This window comes from Eretmochelys imbricata, chromosome 9 (assembly GCF_965152235.1).
Source record: "Eretmochelys imbricata isolate rEreImb1 chromosome 9, rEreImb1.hap1, whole genome shotgun sequence".
Classification (NCBI taxonomy): domain Eukaryota; kingdom Metazoa; phylum Chordata; order Testudines; family Cheloniidae; genus Eretmochelys; species Eretmochelys imbricata.
This window is the reverse complement of record NC_135580.1, coordinates 11743508-11764279: the sequence shown is the minus strand read 5'-3', so window position 1 is coordinate 11764279 and position 20772 is coordinate 11743508. Positions and strand designations below refer to the sequence as shown.

The window sequence follows — 20772 nt, the reverse complement described above, 5'->3', positions numbered from 1 at the left end:
CCAGAGCAATCCTGTGGTTAAGCGTCAGTGTTCCTATCCTAAAATACCCAAATGAGCATCCACTGATGTTTTGAAGTTATCTGTCAGCAATTTGTGCAGAATTTCAGCAGAATTGTTTATTGCAAAAATTATATCTTATACCATCTTATGATTTAGGGACACTGTTGATCAACTTACCAATGCTAGCACTTAATAAGCCTATCTTATGCTAAATGTTTAAGCTCATTTCTTACAGGTTTGGGCCTGTAGGCTTCTTGCACTGCTGTCTTATACCTACATTTTATCCTTATACTTAAAAACTGCCTTTATACCTCTAGTTTAACCTAGAGGTTACACACTACCCGCCTCACTTATAATATGTGCACACCCAAAATATATACACATACCGTGACAAGAGAAAAGCTAGTTGATGTGATCTTTAATCCATGGAGCCTTCAGTGGGCTAACTATGGGGGTTAGGGGTGTGTGCGTGTGTTTTCAGTCTCATGGAATGTGGAAGAGAGTTTAATTGTTTCCTCTGAGATTTTTATAATAGATTCTATTGAAATTATATTTTTGACACAGAGCATCAGCACTTAATGTGCTATGTCAAAAAGACACCCCTCATTCTTGGGTCACTGTTTGCCACACTGCTTCATGAAGTGGGTGGGGACGGGGGAGTTTATAACTCAAACATCCTTAATTAATACTCCATTGCAGAGTGCCCCTCTGATGCGATGCACAGTAAATGTATTGAGCTGTGCACTTAGAGGCAAATTAACTGGCTATACCTGAAGTGCAGTTTGAGGTAACTGAGTTATATTAGGGAAGCACCGCAGCTTTTACCTTCCTTTTGATAAATGCATTTGTTTATAAACTTTAAAAGCAGACTTATTCCTCTCTCTCTCTCTCTCTCGTCTTTCCAGACATATAACTAATGCTTGTGTTTTTCCTAGTGCTTTAACTGGATTTTCTGATTGTGTAGTGAACGACTATAATCCCTTTATCTACTACCTACTAATATTTGAAAGATTCTCATCTTTCCTACATGTCTAGTCTAGCTCTAACAGTGTGCTGATAACTATGAACCTCTGGCTTTTCGTTGCTGATTTCTAGATCTGCTTCATCGAGGAACAAAGAGAACCTTTTACCCATTCTGTTTTTTTCCGTTTAGTGTTTTGTTTACATCTAGTCACAAACTATTATTCAGGGGTAGGTGAGAGCAAAATTTTCAAAGGCACACATGGCAATTTGGCACCCAACTCAATGGGAAAGTCAGTGGGAGTTAGGCACTTCCTGCCAGTTGTACCTTTTAAAAATCTCCTTTATCATTAGCTATATCCAATAAAAGGAAACTAAATGCTTTAACTCTTACTCGTATTTCTAAAACACATGTACGATACTGATAGTGTTTGCTCAGTCTGTAAATTAAACATTAGCACAGCGTGACACCAGTTAGTTAAGTGGATAGTCTGCACTGTATGAAATGGCTTAATTTCAAAGTCTTTCTTATGGCCATAAATTCAGTTTGCCAAAACTGGTCATCTGTGTCTTTTTAGTTTGAGTTTCAGTAACGTCTGTTTTAATACAGCCAAATGTAAAGTCAGACCTCTAGAAACAAGCTCGTAGGCCTTGCGTACAGAATGGGAGACTATATCCTGGGAAGCAGTGACTCTGAAAAGGACTGGGAGGTCATAATGGATAGTCAGCTGAACATGAGCTCCCTGATGTGAGGCCACATCTGGAGTATTGCATCCAGTTTTGGGCCCCCCACTACAGAAAGGATGTGGACAAATTGGAGAGAGTCTAGCGGAGGGCAATGAAAATGATTAGGGGGCTGGGGCACATGACTTATGAGGAGAGGCTGAGGGAACTGGGCTTATTTATTCTGCAGAAGAGAAGAGTGAGGGGGGATTTGATAGCAGCCTTCAACTACCTGAAGGGGGGTTCCAAAAAAGGTGGGAGCTCAGCTGTTCTCAATGGTGGCCGATGACAGAACAAGGAGCAATGGTCTCAAGTTGCAGTAGGGGAGGTTTAGGTTAAATATTAGGAAAAACTATTTCACTAGGAGGGTGGTGAAGCACTAGAATGGGTTACCTAGGGAGGTGGTGGAATCTCCAGCCTTATTGGTTTTTAAGGCCCAGCTTGACAAAGCCCTGGCTGGGATGATTTAGTTGGGGTTAGTTTAGTTGCTTTGAGCAGGGGGTTGGACTAAATGACCTCCTGAGGTCTCTTCCAACCCTAATCTTCTATGATTCTAATGTGATGCTGTGGCCAAAAAAGTTAGTGTGGTCCTTGGATATATAAACAGGGTAATAACGAGTAAGAGCAGGGAAATTATGTTAAGTCTGTGTTTGACACTGGTGTGACCACCACTGGAATACTGTTTCCAGTTCTGGTGTCCACAATTCAAGGAGAATGTTGCTAAATTGGAGAGGGTTCAGAGAGGAGACACAAAAATGCTAAAGGATTGGAAAAGAGGCCTTCTTGTGAGGACCTTCAGTCTGTCAACCTGATAAGTTTAACAAAGAGATGGCTATGGAATGACTTGTTCACAGTTTATAAGAAACTACATAGAGAACAAATATTTGATAATGAATTTGTCAGTGTAACTGACAAAGGTATAACAAGATGAAGTGGCTGGAAGTCGAAGCTAGATGAATTCAGACTGGAAACCAAGACATAATTTTTTTAACAATGAGGGCAGTTATCCACTGGAACACTTACCCAGGGTTGTGATGGATTCTCCATCACTGCCAATTTTTAAAACAAGATTCAGTGTTTTTCTAAAAGATGTGCACTAGTTCGAACAGGAATTTAATTCCAGGAAGATCAGTGGCCTGTGCAGAGCAGGAGGTTAGATTACATAATAACAGTGGTCCTTTCTGGCCTTATACTCTATTATTTCTAACCATTCAGTGCCATTAGATTTAACACATGAATATTCAGCAAGAGGGGAAAATATTTTAAAGAATGCTTGCCAGCTGTTGCACCTTTCAAGTTAATACTTGTTTTGGAGTGCCCCATGTGGTTGGCCAAATTGCATATTTGGCTGGTAGGCATGTCAATATCAACGTAAGTTTGCAATTGTGCAAAATCTTTTTGGGGTAAAAACTGTTAAACCCTGAAACTTTCAGAAAAGTTAATGTGACAGTTAAAGCCACCACCAATTAGTTAGTGCTGTAAGAATCAGTGCTAAATATTCAGCACTACCAAAATGTGGAAAATTTTTGAGATGCTTAATACCATTGAGAAAGGAACAGATTTATCTTCATGCTTGTACATCAGATTTTCCTTTTATGATGTTTTTTTATTTACAAAAACAATTCACATTACTGTGGACACTGTGGACTGAAGATACAGTCTTGCTGCTATAGAGCCATTTGAATTTTCAGTTCTGTGTCTTTGATTTCTGTACACTTCCTCCTTTCTTTTTTATTTTCCTTTGGGTTTAAGTTTGATGATAGCAGCAAGTGCTTTCTGACATTGAAATTCCTGAGAGCGTTGGTATGGAATTACAGTAATGTGTTGTGGCTTGGGCCCCTCGCAGGAGTGTATCTCGCAGTCAGCCGTGAAAACCAAGTTTGAACAGCACACTATCAGAGCTAAACAGATAATAGATACTGTGAAAAACATTATGGACGCCATAAATGTGGCAGCAGCAGAAAAAAGGTAGGAGTCTTTTGTTTTTGGTATATCCAGATCATAGAGAGAGAACCATTTCCATTGCATTAATTTTCCTGCACTAGTCTAGACTTTAAAGTTCACTTATCCCTACTGACAAGAGGTGGATAGGGAATTTCTCTCACTGTTCAGTTTTGATACTGCTCACTGGCACCATTTCCTCATGTTTACTTGTTCTGTGTGAGAAGAAGCAAAACAGCTTTGAGGTGTCCAAGGATCACTGCGTTCATGTTGTTGCTTTCTTCATTGTTAACGGATTACAAAGGTGGCTAGTTGATCGTATGAGCTTGGTTTTTGAGTCTTTATTTTAGAACTGTAAGGAATCTTCCTTGTTGTAACCACCATTTTAGAAGCGATACTGAGGCCTATCTCCTCTATAACGTACTGTAAAGGGAAGAGGGTGAATGAGCAGGAGAATGTGAGGAAAAGTGACAGTCAGGCAGCTTGCAGGTGGTAAAAATATCGCTTTGGATGGACAGAGCTCATGTGAGCAATCTAGTCTATGTCACCTTTGCCCCTAGTAATATTTCTTTCCTCCTTTTGCTTATCTAATACTTTCACAATTGTTTTGATTTTTTTTTTTTTTTTTTTTTGCTTCTGAAACTGTCACATACTCTTCCCACTTTGAGTAAAGAAATTTCTCCTAACTGCCCTTGATGCCTGGTCTTTTCTCACCTATAGTTAATGTGCTGTTGTATATTAACCTCTCCAGTTTACTTCCTTTCCATCTGTGCTCCTCAATAATGTACCCTCCAGTGGACTACACAATCCCCCACTAAATCTCATACCCTTCCTGAATGCACCAGCTTCTGTTAGTTGTGCATTTACATTCTTAATCTGATGCATTTTTGTCAGATCTTAGATTAATTCTAAGAATGCCACTCTTGAAGTCCTTCTCTTGAATCTGTTGCTTTGTTTTCTAAATCTGTCCATCAAAACCTATGCTCTGCCACTCCCTAGACCATTTGAATCAACATGTGGCATGGCCACTGGCTGTTCAGCTTATATAACTTCAGCCTTTAAACCATCCTCATTTGAGCTATGTGCCCAGCACTGCTTGGGAGAGTAATATGTGGCATGGTTTTAGTGTTTTTTATTTTTCCTGGTCTTCAAGATGAGAAATACAGTTTCATTGTAAAGTAGCAATCAAATGGTGCTAGTGAGCAGTAATAGCACAGTCTGGTCAGAGGAATTGTCTCCACTAATTTGTAGAGATAAGTTAAGACTTAGAGGGCCAGTTTCCCAAACAAGATTCTTTCCTTACCCTCCTTTCTTTTTCTTTACTAAATTATAGATACCACAATTGGTACCCGAATTCCAAACGCACTCTTTGCAACAGAGATAGTGTATGAAAAGCTAACTGTAAGCAGTTACGTTAAGAAATAGCTGTAAACTTAATGTGTATTCTACTTGCATTCGACAAGTAGGACATTTGCTTATGTCACTTGATAGCTTTTGTCAGCCCCGTATGACTTCTGATTCATTTGACTGCTTAATAAACCTTCTTGTATTAATTGTTCATCCATGCTGGATTTATTAAGTTTCTTTGTACTATTATGTTTCTGGGAGAACTACTAGTGATGGTGATTTCTTTTCTGCTACCTTAGAGTTCATTCAATGGAAGAGCGAGAAGACCAGAAAGATAGGTTGGAATTTGTTCGAAACCAACTGAACATTTTAACAGAGGATATTAAGAAAAAAATCAAACAGGTTACTGAGGAAGTAGAGAACAAGGTGGGTTGCATACAAAGAGCAAATGTCTTAGATCCAAACAAGGAAGAGAATATTTTCTATCTTCAGATTCACAGTTTGGTGGCTCACCTGGTTTTCTTTGAGTAGTGTCAGATGTGCACGCATCCCACGCGCCTTCAGTTGGAGACTTTTTCTAGCGGTGTGCGTGTGGCCCATGCACACATCCTTCAGTTCCTTCTCCATTGCCTTGGCCGGAGAGAGCAGCTTAGCAGGTCCACCTTGAGTGTGCCTCATCCAACTAGAATTGTTTTCTTAGTTCTTAGTACTAGTTTGGCTTAGTATAGTTGTTAGTGTAGTTTTACTAGTGAGAGGAGTGCCTTTTTTTCCTTTCTCCTCTCTTTGGGGAGACTTGCCTTCTTTGGGAGGCTATGCCCAGCTCTCTGGGTTTCAACTTGCTGGGATGCCATCCCAGTTAGCAATGGCCATTCCAAGTGTTTTTGTTGCTTTGAGAGTCACACATCCCACAGAAATGTAACTTCTGTTCAGCCCTTAGATCCAGGGCAAGGAAGAATTAGGAAGGCAAGGAAGAATTAGGAGAGCAAGCTCTCTTTGCCCTGCTTCAGAGCCAGATTGGGAGAATCCCTTGTACCTCAGTCTCTGGGCAGATCTAGTGCACCTTCTTCGATCTCTGCTCAATACCCCACAGAAAGGGGATGGTTCCAGAGACCTCCAGAGGTCCCAGAAAGTTTTCTCCAAAAAGACCTTGGTTTCCCACTAGGTCAATGGTCTCAGAATCATGGACCTCTCTGCCTGGTACCATAAAGGCTACAGTTTCCTTTGGTGTTGACGAGGTTGGAAAGACCCGAAGCTCTTCTGTGAGCACATGCTGCCCTGAGCGAGCTTCTTTACCATCCAGGTGTAACAGAGATGGCAAAGGGAAGGTGTTTCTCCAGACCAGTTCCATCGGAAACAACTTTACCACTAGAACCACCCCTTGACAGGTCCCTCAGTACTGTATAAATTGAAGTATCCACCTCCGTCACCCTTGTCATCAGAGCAATTGAAATCCTTGGTACCATCTACTTCTAGAGACCATCAGGTTGGTTCTGACACTCCATTCGCTACCTCAAGAATTTAGATACTTATCTGTGGCTGAAAAACCAAAATCTCTGCTGATCATGGGTATCGAGTGCCTCTTGGTACCAAAACTCACTCAGTCACTGGATTCTCATCTATCACTGGTACAGACTAACTCACCAGCATTTTTAGCTGTTCAGCATAGGGCTCTCCTAACCCATCCTTATAGGAACCTTTTCTGTGTTAGTCACAGAGACAAGGAGGAACCCTGGGGAAGACATCACAAGTGGTGGGAACAACCTTAAATGCCACTGCCCCTCCCATATGGATACCTCCAGTTGTCATACTGAGATCCCTGGGCTGTTGACTGACAGCAGTTTTCTAAGGCTTGGAGCCTAGCCTGCTGGTACAATAGGGAGAGACAATTTCTACCACCTCAGATCACTCCCCAGCAGGAGGAGACATTTTGAGGAACAGGAAACTAGGGCAGATGAGGAGGCTACTCCTCAAACTACCATCTCCTCATCATCATTAGACGAAGTGGTAATGTCTCTTCCATGGTCTATGGTCGATGATTTTAAGCAGATGCAAGACCTTATTAAACATGTGGCGATCCAGTCAGACTCCATTCAGATGCCACTTGAAGAAGTCAGGGAATTGCAACACGAGTTGTTGGCCATCCTCCAGTCAGCAGGACCAACTAGGATCGCCCTCCTGATCAATGAGATGCTTCTGTGTCTGGAATGGTGGTTGAAGCATGGAGGGATATACGAATGATTAGCATATCTGGCACATAAATACCTTGCAACACCAGTTACAACAGTGCCATGTGAATGCCTGTTCTCACTTTCAGGTGACATTGTAAATAAGACGCAAGCAGCATTATCTCCCATAAATATAAACAAACTTGTTTGTTTTAGCGATTGGCTGAACAAGAAGTAGGACTGAGTAGACTTGTAATCTGTAAAGTTTTACATTGTTTTGTTTTTCAGTTTAGTTCTGTGGGAAAAAAAATTCTACATTTGTAAGTTGCGCTTTCATTATTGAGATTGCACTGCAGTACTTCTCTGAGGTGAATTGAAAAATACTGTTTCTTTTGTTTTTTCTTTTTTACAGTGCCAATATTTGTAATCAAGATAATATAAAATGAGCACTGTGCACATTGTATTCTGTGTTGTAATTAAAATTGATCTATTTGAAAATGTAGAAAACATCCAAAAATATTTAAATAAAGGGTATTCTGTTGTTAACAGCGCAATTAAAATTGTGATTAATCGCAATTTCATTTTTTTAATAGTTTGACAGCCCTAGTCTAAAGTTGGTTTCAGAGAACATGGACGAGTCCATCTGAACTCTCCAAGACTCCAGAGCCACTCTGGGATCTCTGGAGATTTACCCTGAGAGAAAAAGAAAATTTAGTAGATTGAACACTGCTCAGAGATCCTGTTCGATACAATTTTCTGAGGTTCCAGAGACCCCTAGAAAGAACCACAGATTCCCAAGGAAGAGAACCATAAATTCATCTGATTCAAATACGCATCTTCATTATCAAAACACCAGTTTTGATTAGGTGGTTGAGGGTTCAAATCCTGCCCACCTTGGGTCTACCAGCTGCAAAAGTTTGCTCACCTCCCTGCATTTGGAAACTCTCTCCCATTTTTGACATTCATTGTAGCAAATTACTACAGACAGATGGGTTTTGTAGATTTACATCAGGCTATGCCATCTACTTTACATACCTCCCCCTTCCCACCTCCCTCTTTTGGGTCTCTTCTTATAAGCTGCTACTGAGACAAGAAATAGACATCCTTCTTTGTCTAGGGCTGATACAGCCTGTCCCTGCTCAGCACAAAGGGGGAAGGATTTCTACTTGAGGTATTTCCTTGTACCGAAGAAAAGTGGAGATATGAGACTGATTTTTAGATCCAAGACTCCTAAATTTATAAAGTTTCAAATTCAGAATGGTGACTCTGGCAATGATGATTCCTTCATTAGACTCGGGATTGGTTTTCAGCTCTCAGCCTATAAGATGGACATTTCCATATTGCCACTCATGCATCTCACAGAATATACTTGCCTTTCTGATAGGCCAATATCACTTCCAATATTGGATGCTTCCTTTTGGACTATCCTCAATTTCAAGTGTATTCTCAAAAGTTCCAGTGGTGGTGGTGGCTGCTTACCTTCATCAGGAGGCCATTGTAGTATTCCCAGACCTCTATTCAGAAACACCATCCTCCTGGGGATACTGCTCCAAAGTCACCTGAAGTGGAGCACCAATAGGCACCCTACTTGAAGAAGAAGGAAATGTTACTCATCCTGTGAAGTAACTGCAGTTCTTCAAAGTGTATCTCTTTCTCCTCTGCTTTGGTGTTTCCTCTGTGGAACTTTGCGGTAGAGAAGGAACTGAGGGTGGTTCACCTGTGCGCAGCCCTTTTTAGCCTCAGCACGTCTAAGCCCTGCCTCTGCTGCTGTGCTCTGACTGCTACCTGTGCGCACGCTAGCTGGAAGAGCGCCAGCATGAGTACATGGCTGTGATTCCCCCTGCACACAGACATAGCTTTTAGCGTAGACATAACTGTAGTTCTCTGAGATGTGTTGCCTACATGTATTCCACAACTCGCCATCCTTCTCTGCTACTGTGGAATCCTACATCAACCGGATTCTGCTTCAGTGAAGGAATTGAAGGTAGGTTTCACTCGATTCACCCTTTGTCTTCAGCCGTTGGGTGCCAGAACCCAATGTCCCAGTTGGCCACTATTATTTAAATAGATTCTGATCTCCCATGAATGGGGCGAGTGTGCACCAGAAGTGGAATACTTGTGGATAATGCATCTCAAAGGACCATGGTTACTGTAGGAGGATAAGTAGCCATTCTTAAATTACTTCTGGAATCTTCTTCAATGGAGATAACTGGGGGGAAGGTCAGAGGCTGCAGATGGTGGCCCCCATTATCTGTCAGAACTAGCTACTTCATGAGGTGCTCTTTACATTGGAAAGGGATTTTACCAACAGACTGCTAACTGTTCACATTTTTTGATTAATCATGAGAATGGGCAGAATGTTTTTAACCTAAATAATCTAGTGATGCAGTTAGCATTTTAATAATTTCCTCCTTTGCACTCTGTGTTTCAATTAAAAAAAATCTTCTATTGCCATGTCTATATTTTAACATTTTCAGGTTTCTTCTGCGATGACTGATGAGATTTGTCGACTCTCTGTTTTGGTTGATGAATTTTATTCTGATTTTCACCCTTCTTCACAAGTATTGAAGCTGTATAAAAGTGTAAGTAACACCTGAATGATTTGATGAAGATAATTTGTCATTCGCATTGGCTCTTAGTTCTACCTTTTAGTATGTTAGTTTTAATAATTCATGCACTGTAAACTCCTGAGGGAATTCTGCGCCACTGCACGATGTAGAATTTGAGCAAAATTAATGTTCTGTGGAGAATTTCATTTTTCCCCCCCTGGTGGTGCAGAGCTGCTGGCTGCCATTAGGGCCTGTTGGGCCCAGCAGAGCCCAGCTCTCCAGCTCACAAATACAAGACACTGCCAGGGCCAGGAGGAGGGGAAGCTGGAGATTTGTGGGCAGCTGCGGTTCCCAGCTCATCCTGAAGGAAGGAGGCGGTGTGCAGGAAACTCCATAAAGCCCAGGACCCAGCATCAGGCTGTTTCTCTTTCTCCCTCCCTCCCTGGGCTCTGAGGAGTAGGCAGTGCTGCAGAGCTGATGGCCGCCATTAGGGGCTGCTGGACCCAGCAGAGCCTAGCTCTTCAGCTTGCAAATTTTACATTGTGCAGTGGTGCAGAATTCCCCCAGGAGTATATAGTACGTGAATTATTAAAACTAACATAGTAAAAGCTAGAACTAGGAGCAGGTGTCTGGGCTGGGGGGCACACCCCCAGAGCCCAGCCATGGGGAGGTAACGAGTGCAGGTGTCTGGGCTGGGGTGGTGCCCTGCAACTGGCCCCTGGAGGGGTAGGGGGTGTTGCTGTCTGGGCTGAGGTCTGGGAGGTTATGGGCATGGGTGTCTGTGATAGGGGTAGGGTGCAGCCTGGTTGGACTCTGGGGACAAAGGGGTGCAGGTGTCTGGGCCAGGGTGCCCCGTGGCTGGGCTCTGGGAGGGAGGGTGTCTGAGATGGGAGCGGCAGAGCTTTCCCCAGATAGTTGCTCAGTTGGCACATGTGACACACCCAGATTGAGGTGCCCAACAAAAGCATAACAGAGAAATGGGAAGTGGGTTGTCATATGGTTTTCTTTAACTCTCTGCTTCTGGGAAGGGGGCTTTTTTCTTGTCTGTATTATTACAGACATTCTTGCTGATAGGCATTTTGAAATAAATTACCAAAATAGTTGAAACTGGTGGGATTATATTGTTGTTTTTGACAAAGAAAACATATAGAGTTTTACAGAATTTTTAATTTTTTGGTGCAGAATTCCCCCAAGAATAACTGTATATTGCTTTGTGTACGTGGTGGTCTTTCTTAGGAGATTTACTATCCATTGTATCTGTGTATTTCTGTTATTAAATTAGATTACAATAACTAAAGATGATGGGGAGAAAGTTGCAAAAGATTCTGGAATTGTTTCCATTTTAAGGTGGGGGGGAGGGAATTCAAGTTTTTTAATTAATTAAAAATTTTATCAGAATGGTCACTAAAATGTTTAGTTTGGTTCATATTTATTGGTTTTTTGTAGATGAAACATTTTGCTAGCCACCTTGAGAATACTTTTGATACAAATTTCAATTACAAAAAGTCACAAATTCACTTGACAAAATATTTTGGAGTCCACAATTCATGGACGTTTTCACTTTTAAAAAGGCCATTTTTTGTTGTTTGAATTTTACCAACTTTAACAGTAACTTTTAAAAGGAGCATACATTCCAAGATAGTCTCATGAGCCTGGTACTCAAAAACCCTGATCATGCTCCCATTAAAGTGCATGTCAAAACTTCCATTGACTGTATTTGCTCAATAGGAGACTGATTCTGCACCATTAATCTACATTTATAGGATTGAATGAGTATTCTACCTGCCATCACTGCTCCCAAAACATTTATATTTTGACTTCCACCAGTATTGTTGAAATTGGTTTCTCTTAGTTCAGGCCAGTGAAGTGGTTGCTATCAGACCAAGACAATTCTGACTTTCCAGAGTAATATAGTGGCATTATTCCAGGGGTTGGCAAACTTTTTGGGCTGAGGGCCACATCTGGGTATGGAAATTGTATGGCGGGCCATGAATGTTCTTGGAATTTAACAATTCAGAGATATTCATATAAACTTACATTTTAGTGGAAATAAGCATAAAACCATACTTACTATTATAAGTATACTGTCATAACAAGGTATTACAATAATTAAACCAAACTTACCCCCTTTCCACACCCTCTTTGATTAATGTGAACAATGCAGCTGGTCACCCTCAACATTGGAAAATTAACACTACTAAAACATCAGTCACCTAAGCCAACGAGTAGCAGGCATGTGGGCTTGCAGGTTCTAGGCTCTGATGGCGCATGAAGTGCATTTGGGTTGTGCAGCCAAAGTAACGTGTGCCCTCATGCCCATCATGCAGGTCCTGAACATGTGGGAGCACCGGGCGGAGCGGGGCAGTGGAGCTCGAGGGCCGGATTAAAAGGTCTGTTGGGCCAGATGAGGCCCATGGGCCGTAGTTTGCCCACCCCTGCATTATGCTCTCTGAAACAGTTATATTGAAAACTGAGGCATATTTTTCAGCTACCTTTTTAATGACCACAATGTTACAGATACCAGCCCTTTTTTAAATTCTAGTTAGTTTACCACGAGAATTTATAATTTCAGTGCATGATCATTCTCCATGCTCTTCTCCTCCCCACCATGGATAACAATATGTTCAAAGATTAGAGGGATTTCTTGCGTTCAGCATATTTCAAAATTGTTCGAACATAGCTGGCTTGTTGATATCAACTTATGTACATGCTTTCTTCATGAAACATTAGGAGCTCAACAAGCACATAGAAGATGGTTTGGGAAGGAACTTGGCTGACCGTTGCTCCACTGAAGTCAATCAGTCAATGCATCAGTCACAGCAGGAAATGATTGGTAATATTTATACAGAGTAATGTTACTTTCACACAAATGAGTCTGAACCTGGGCAGTCTCCAGGTCAACCCCAAAAGGACTTTGTCTTCTTTGAGTTGTTATTTGTTTTGGGGCAGCATCAAGAAGTCCCAATCATAGATCACAGGATCTGTACACATGAATAATGGAAAAACAGTTCCTCTCCTAACAATGTTTAATCCAAGTAAATTCCTACTTTTACTTGTTCCTCTCTAGACAAATACATACTATGACTGGGATTTACTGAGTTATAAGCTTATAACGCTTTACAACTCCAAAGTGCTATGCAACTGTTACTTCCCACAGGGCTTGTGGGGATTGGGTAGGAGTAATTATTATCCCGATTTGGAGAAGCTGTGAAACCGAGATTAAGTGATTTATTTGCCTGAGGTCACACACTGTTGTAGACCTGAGTTTAGAAAACAGGACTTCCCAACTCACTCTAGACCTGCTACCTTTCTTCCCTCCCTGTGTCTTTTTAACCTCTGTATAGCTATCTTAGGGAAGGGAACCGAGTAAAATAACTTGAATTAACAATGGTAATGTTAAAATATAGGCAATACCTGATTGTCAGATATTTCTTCAGTGTAAGCCTTACCCTAGCTCACTCAGTAAAAACTAGGATTCTATCTTGAAGCTCACGTTTTGGTATGGTCTCCTGTTTCTGTACTCCCTTTTGTTAAATGCCTGTCCAGCCACCCAGTCTGAATTGATTCCTGGTAATGAAACAGTCAGGTCTTGAGGAAATATATGAAGCCTTTAGTGACCTATTCCTGAGATCTTGAGAAGTCACCTCTTCCTTATTTCTACCCAAGGCTATTGAGATTGGCCAAGTTGTCCTTTGTCCATCCTGGACTTCAGGACTCTAGCTAGAGATCTTTCTGATTGGTTCAGTTAATCTCTGACCATTTTTTCCCTTTTTGACACCACTGCCTTTCTGGATGGCTTTTTCTTTTTCCATTTTGTTTTGCTGGAATGATCAATAGTTGATCCTAATGGGACAGACTGTGTTTAAACTGTGCAGTGCAAGGGCTGAGCACTCTCTTAATTGTAATGGAAATTGCTAAGTAGATAAACTGGTAGGTTAGGCCTCAGTTAATACTGTTGCTTAGGTGTTTGAAATTAAAAAAGCCAGATACAGAATGAGTGCATCATATGACCATCCCAAGATGGAGTAAAGTTTTGCATAGTAACTAAATTTTGCTAATCCACTTTGTTTTTAGAAAATCTGACACCATTATTACCTTCTGGTGTTCAGAATCAGCTCCAGTTGCTAATCCCATGCAGGAAGTTTGACCTCAGTTACGATTTGAACTGTCACAGTCTGTGTTCGGATTTTCAAGAGGATATCACATTCCGCTTTTCCCTGGGGTGGACCACCCTTGTAAACCGCTTCCTAGGCCCAAAGAATGCTCATAGAGTGCTACTCGGGCTGGCAGATCCAACCTCACAGGTGAGTGCTTCCCAGGTCTTTCAGAATGGATTGGGTTGATATCTGATGTTTTCTATACATTATTTTACATGTGTGTTAATAGCTTGGTGTGTTGTCTGCTCACCATGTTCCCTTTGTCTGAAACTTGTTTTGGTGAGGGTTGTTATTACTGGGTTATATGCATGGATGAAATGGAGCCAGAACACCTTTCTAGTACTTCCTGCAGCTACTGCATGCTCTTGGGGACTCTGATTTTTGTTTTACCTCTGTATCTATCCTTCTGGTCACCTCTTCATTTACAGTTTTTGTATAATTAAAGTGGAGCAAAGCCAGTCCTACTTCCCTCAACCTTATGGACTGTCTGGCTATTTGGGGCAATGGAGTTTTTAAATGTCAACACTAACAAGTGGAAAGAAACTATGGTTTCCTGCTGTTGTGATAAATGTAGCGATAGCCCCAAACTGCAAAATAGGTCTCCAGATGTTATCCCTCCCTGCTCCCTTGTAAAGCTTGAGAGGCTGTTCAGACCTGGGATTTTGGTTCAGCCCATCATGAGGTCACCATGAAATTTGGATCCACTTAAGACTTTGCCCTAGCCTCAAAGTAAAAAAAAAATTCATGGGTGGATGGGTGCATTTGTAGGGGAGTGAAGGGTTGAAAAAACTGCCAGGTGGGCACGGGGCAGCTAGAATAGTGGGGAATGGATAGGAGTTGATGAGGCATAGTGGGAATCGAACAGAATTAACTACAGTCCATGCTAAAAGCTTTAATTATATTTCAGGAATTTGGGGCAGCTCTTCACTTCTTGCCCCACCCCTGTCTGGGTTGATGAGATCTTCAGGAAAGGCCCATCTCTTGTTACTCATCAGTTTTCTGAACAACTCTCTAAGCCTCCGTTACTGCTGTTCAGGGTTAAACAAATGAAGAGCCTTTTTGAATCTCCCAGACAGTCTTAAGTTCAATTTTTAACCCTGCTTATGAGAAAGCAAAATAAATAATAAAACCAAGCAGTTTGCTGTATAGTTCCATAATGCTTATCACTCAGTTGCCTTATTCTGCTCTTCTAGATCCCTCGTCCTTTAGCTTCCACCCCCTCTGCCACCTGTCTTCCTGCCGTAACTCCAGAGAACGTATCACAGGAGGAACTCATGGTTTCTTTGGTAACGAGTTTAGCTTCACTAACATCACGGACCTCTATGAGCATCATCATCGTTGGAGGAGTGGCAAGTAGCATTTGCAACTACCTCTATAAACGGAAAGCATGGCAGAGACTATTCCAGATGTACTCTTTTTACTGTTTAGGATGCCATCACTGCTGCATAGAATTGATGTTTGCTTGTTAGAATCAGTCTAATTAGCAATGGGCCTAGTCCACAGATGGCAAGAATCAGCATAGCTCCATTCAACTCATGACTTAAATAGAACTATGTCTAATGAAGTTAGTCTTACTAAACAATAGGTGCACTTTCCTTTCATGTGCTTGGTAAGCCCCTTGCAATCACAGGTGAAATCTAAAAATTAATATTTAGCATAGTAAAGAATTGTTTGCTAATCAGTTTAGCCAGGGTTTCTTTGTAAATGGCTACAGAATAGTTAATTTAAAATACTTAAACTGAGTGATTGGTTTATTAGATTTCTTTGATATCCATTGTTTTTTTTAAATTTACTCTTCATAGGCAAAGGCTCCAGGAATCAGTCATGCTGTACTCTAACCTATATGACTCTACATCATGGTTCCAATCCTGCAACCCTTACTTATGTGAGTTAGGGTTACAAGATCTGTGGCATCAGAACCACTTTGCAAATGGGGTATCTAGGATAAATACTTCTTGTCTAATGCAGCAAAATATTTACATCTTCAAGGCTAAATAGCACTGCAGTAAGGGGTATAAAGTGCATTAAATGCTCATAGTAAGTATGTAATAAGAAAACTGGCTGAGTAGGGTCATGATGGAGCCTATATTTATTCCATATAAATGTGCTCCGTTTCTAAATTATAAAATTTATTTGATTTTTTTTGTCAGGCTCAATTTGGAATTGCTGAGAGCTTTGCTTTCTGCCTCTTACTTTATCTCTAGCAATCAAGATTCTGTAATATGAATCTAGCTAAACAGTTCTGCAGCTGATGCACAAGGTGAAGAGGCTCTAGCTCCTTATGTAGCTGTGTTGCTCTGCAGTGCTACCTGGATGATAATTTTGTTAATCCAGTCGGACAGAAAGGTACAAAGAGAGCAAATACCTTGAACAGGAAGTTGACACTTTTCTATCCTCTTCTAATTATGACCACACTCTGACAAAATACATTCCATAGAGCTACTGTCACATAATCCGCTCAGGTCATGAAAAGATGCTTCTTTTTCAGGTGTGGAGAACTGTAGGCTGGAAACTCATATGTCTTTCCCTAAGTATGTATGGATTATTGTATCTCTATGAGAAACTAACCTGGACAACTAAAGCAAAAGAGAGAGCCTTTAAACAGCAGTTTGTAAACTATGCTACTGAAAAATTGCAGATGATTGTCAGTTTTACTAGTGCAAATTGCAGCCATCAAGTGCAACAGTAAGTATTATGCTTATCATTGTAGTCACTAATACAGGAAATACATTTCAGTGGATAATCTATGTGCATGTATTTATCAATGAAAGTTACAATAGAGAATTGAAAAGATGCTTAAGTATGAAGGTTTAAAGGTCAACTTGAAATCTATTCAATTTCAAAAAATGAGCCAAAGTTGGGTCGATTACTATTGTGGCAAAGAATCCCCCTTTCATATTTTTATGGTTGTACAGTCCTGTTTTGCACGTCACTGTTAGTGTAAAGACCTCACACAGCCACGATTACCTTTCTGACTACGGGGGAGAGAGAAAATGACTATAAAGTGGAGAAAAGAAATATTCTTTCAGTTATAGTAGCCTTAGGTGGTGGTTGAAAAAGGGGGGAGGGGAACTTCTGAGAAGTGTGGCTTTTAAGTTGATTGAGCCCCTTTAGCAAAATGCTTATTTTTAATGAAGGAATTTTATGGATATTGTTTCACAGAAAAAGCATCACTTTTCTGGAGCTGTAGTTTTGTTAACCTTGGTTTGCGCGTTCTTATTCTCTTTACTCAACTTAAACGTGAATTGGACTAGTTTAAAGAGCAGTCATCAGCAAGCTTCCTTAGTACCTAAGCACTTACATTATGCAATTTTCATTAGCACTTAGCAGTAAAAAATATTCGTGCTGTTGCCGAGAGATGAAAATAATGCCCTTCTTTTCCTATTGTTCAGAGACGTTTTGACTTGTGCTATAAAAAGCCCTTATGGAAAAAGGATGATGGGACAGATTCATGCCTAGCGTAATTCTATCTAAATCGGGCTGAAGTCAATTAAGTTATGCCAGGGATGAATTTGGCCTGTAACATTTAAGCCTTTTGTCTTGCCTTTAAGATGCCCTTTTAAATGGTCTGTTTTCTTTTGGATAAATGGGGGATTTACACAATAACAAGAGACAACTCATATGGGTATTACAGCATAATTATTTGAAATCATACAGTTAATTTGTGCCTGATAACTTCACTTACCCTGGCAAAACAGCAGAATGTGTAATGCTTACCCCTAACTTGTATCTGTCTGAAGATCTAGAATGATTCTCAATCTCTATAGGCAGTTTCTTTGTCAAGCAGCTTACTATATAAATATGAAAGTTTGGCTCTGTTCTTATGGGCAGTCATAGTCACATCCTTTTCACTAACAGTGAATCACTTAAGACTCAGGATGGCTTGGCTTTTAGAATCTTAACTAGTTTCACTATGTTCAGTGTTCTGAAAGGACTGCTTCCCTCATTCCTCAAGTGACCATATGTCTCTGTGCTATCGGGACAGTCCTGGAGGTTTTGTAAGATGTCCTGATATCCCGGGAACATCTTTTGAGCCTGTTTGAATTGTCCTGGTTTTTCATTTAATCTATCAAAATGTTTGTTCAATATTGCTGTTCCAAGCAGAATTGGCTCTGTATTTACCAGGGACAGTCAGTTAGTGGAAGGAGTGTTCAACGTGGTGAACAGGGTTTGAAGCGATGAGAAAAGTCAAATGAATGTAGACCCTATCAAAGCTGTTGGTTTGCTCAATTTGAATGTTGGTGACACTTTGTTAGGTGTTTTACGATAAACTCATTCAGATGCTAAGGGCTAGACTGAGAAAGCTACTTAGGCGTAAGTGCTTAAGTCCAACAGCTTTGCACATGCCTAGTGGTGGGAACAGTGCCTAAAGGCTCGATCCTTCCCCACAGCTAACTACTTGCTCACAGCCTTCACTCATGGCAAAGTCCCTGTGGTTTTCTCAAATGAGGTATTCTCTCACCTGTCGTCCTGATCCAGGAAGTGTGCTCAGAGTACCCCTATCGGATCATGCCTCACACATAACACAGGTGGTGGGTGTCCCCAGAATACCCCGTAGTCTGGCAGCTAAGGCACTCACTTGTGATGTGGGAGATCCAAGTTTGAATCCCTCCTCTGCCTGATTTGGAGGTGGGAGAATCCAGTTCAAGTGAGAATCCTAACCACCAAGATGTCAAGTCACTCCCTTTATCTCTTGTCCAATGGCTATTTAATTATTATACAAAATGGAGAGCTCGAGAGACACCCATTCCAGAATAATCAATAACCTGAGAACAGAGTAGAACAGAGACATATGGTCACCTGAGGAGTGAGGGAAGCAGTCCTTTCAGAACACTGCCTGTATAGTCAAACTGGTTAAGGTTCTAAAAGCCAAAGTGGTCAGGGCACTCACCTGGCAGGTAAGAGACCTAAGTACAATTCCCTGCCCCAAATCAGGTAGAGCAGGGATTTTAATCTGGGTTTCCACATCCCAGGTGAGTGCTCTAACCATTGGGATATTGGCTATAGAGCTTCCCTCTTTCTCTCTCTCTTTCTGCCGTCCTGCCCCCACCCCACTTCCCCTGGGCTGATTTGACTTAGGTGCCCAACTCCAGGAGAGGCTTCACAGCTGAGAATCCCAAGCATAGATAGGCACCTCCCTTCAGCCTGTCAGGCACCCCAATTCCCTTGTGAATCTAGGCCTAAGCCTGAATCCAGGCCACTGCATTTCGTTCTTAGCTAATTTAGGTGGCTCCCTGCTCAGCAACTTGATTCTGAGAATCCCTTTGTTAGGCATCTAACTCTTCTCCTGCATTGTTTGGGAAGCCTGGGCACCTAACTCGGAGCTGAGAATTCCACTAAGCAGCAGGACACTTAGGAGTCAGGCATTGCAACACCTACATCCCTTTGTGAGTCTACCCCCAAGTTAATAGCAAAAATCCACTACTCTGAGAACAGTCTCCAGCTTTGGAGTCGGAAGCTGGCAGTAGCAACATCAGCATGTATTTAAAATGAGGTCTATTTTGTATTATTTTTTTAATGACCCTAAAAATGCCACCACCACAGTGTCCCTGTTCTACTGATTTTAGAAGAGTCCCTTTGCTCATTCTTCCTCCTGCTGTCTTTCTTTATGCACTTGTGTATAGCAGTTGGTGGCTGTTCTGATTGCATTATTCTACCCATGGACTCTGAAGTGTCGTGTAACACGAGGTATGGTAAACTATAATTACAAACTTGTTTTCCTTTAGAGAAATGGCCACTACCTTTGCTCGACTGTGTCAGCAAGTCGACGTTACTCAGAAAAATCTGGAAGAGGAAATTGCAAGGCTGTCCAAAGAAATAGATCAGTTAGAGAAAATACAGAGTAACTCAAAGCACCTAAGGTAATGATCCTTTTATATTGACTCAGCCAGTTGCTTAAGGGAGAAATCTTGAACTAGCCAGCTAGAGAGAGGCTGAAATCCTGGCTCCACTGAAGTCAATGGGAGTTTTGCCATGGACTTCAGTCGGGCCAAGATTATATATAATCTTCTTGCCTCGTACACAGTGGCACTGAAATGCTTTGAATGGGGGGGTGCTGAAAGCCAGCCCCACCGACCCCCGAACTGGAGCCAGGAGCAGGGCCGTGTCTCTGGGGGGGCACCTAGACAGGGGTAAGGGGGCCAAGACTGAGGCCACAGCTGGGGCTGGGGCGTCGTCATCCCCCCCCGCATCCCTAGTTCCTGCAGCTATGCTAGTACACCAATAGCAGCAGTTGTGTTCTTTGAAAGTTACCTTAGCCAGTTGTGTTTTGTCTGGGGGATGTGGGTAAAGTCTAAAAAAATATCACCCCATCCTCATGTTGATCTTCTCCTTCTCTGCCCAGTAAAAATAGATTTCTCAAGAGTACTTTATCAAGCTCCAACAATGCAGGTCACTTCCCTACCTGAGAAGCTTTTGTTCCTTTGGAGATGGGGCATGAGTTCCTAAGCAGGTCTTCGGTACAAAGCTCTCTCCATAGGAATACTCTTAGCTGGGGGCTGGGAGCAGGATAAATTCAGCTCCTGTATTTCATCCCCTCTTCTCGCTCATCCAAGCAGGGCCCCTTTCTCTTTTGGAGATGCCTTCCCAGGTCCAGCGGACCCCAACCCCGTCCAGCAGGGTGACAATGCACCCTGTTGTCTCCTCACCTAGCAGCCAAGGAGGCAACATTTGGCTTTGGGTCTGTTTCTCTCTGCCCATGGCTTGCCATTGTGTGCTGCACACCGTCCTCAGGCTGAGTCCCTGGCTCCGCTAGGGCCATTTTCTAAAAATGTCAGTTAAAAGGGGTTTATCTCAACCAGCATTAGCTACAGGAGCCCTAGTGTAAACAATTCAGGTGGGTTTTTAACCCGTTGTTGTGTAACCCTACATGGGCTTCTCTAATGGAATGGCATTGAAAGCATTGCCAGTCCATCTATGGTGCCAGCAGAG

The 20772-nt window shown here is 41.7% G+C and overlaps 1 protein-coding gene across 1 annotated transcript in view; it reads left to right on the top strand.

Moving 5' to 3' along the window:
• LOC144270636 (mitofusin-1-like) overlaps positions 1–20772 on the top strand; it is a 74233-nt gene that overhangs the window by 51719 nt on the left and 1742 nt on the right. Inside the window, 8 exon segments of the mRNA XM_077827242.1 lie at positions 3530–3651; positions 5271–5397; positions 9614–9718; positions 12416–12518; positions 13760–13989; positions 15036–15191; positions 16331–16527; positions 19569–19703. Of these exon segments, the coding sequence (XP_077683368.1) occupies positions 3530–3651; positions 5271–5397; positions 9614–9718; positions 12416–12518; positions 13760–13989; positions 15036–15191; positions 16331–16527; positions 19569–19703 (1175 nt within the window).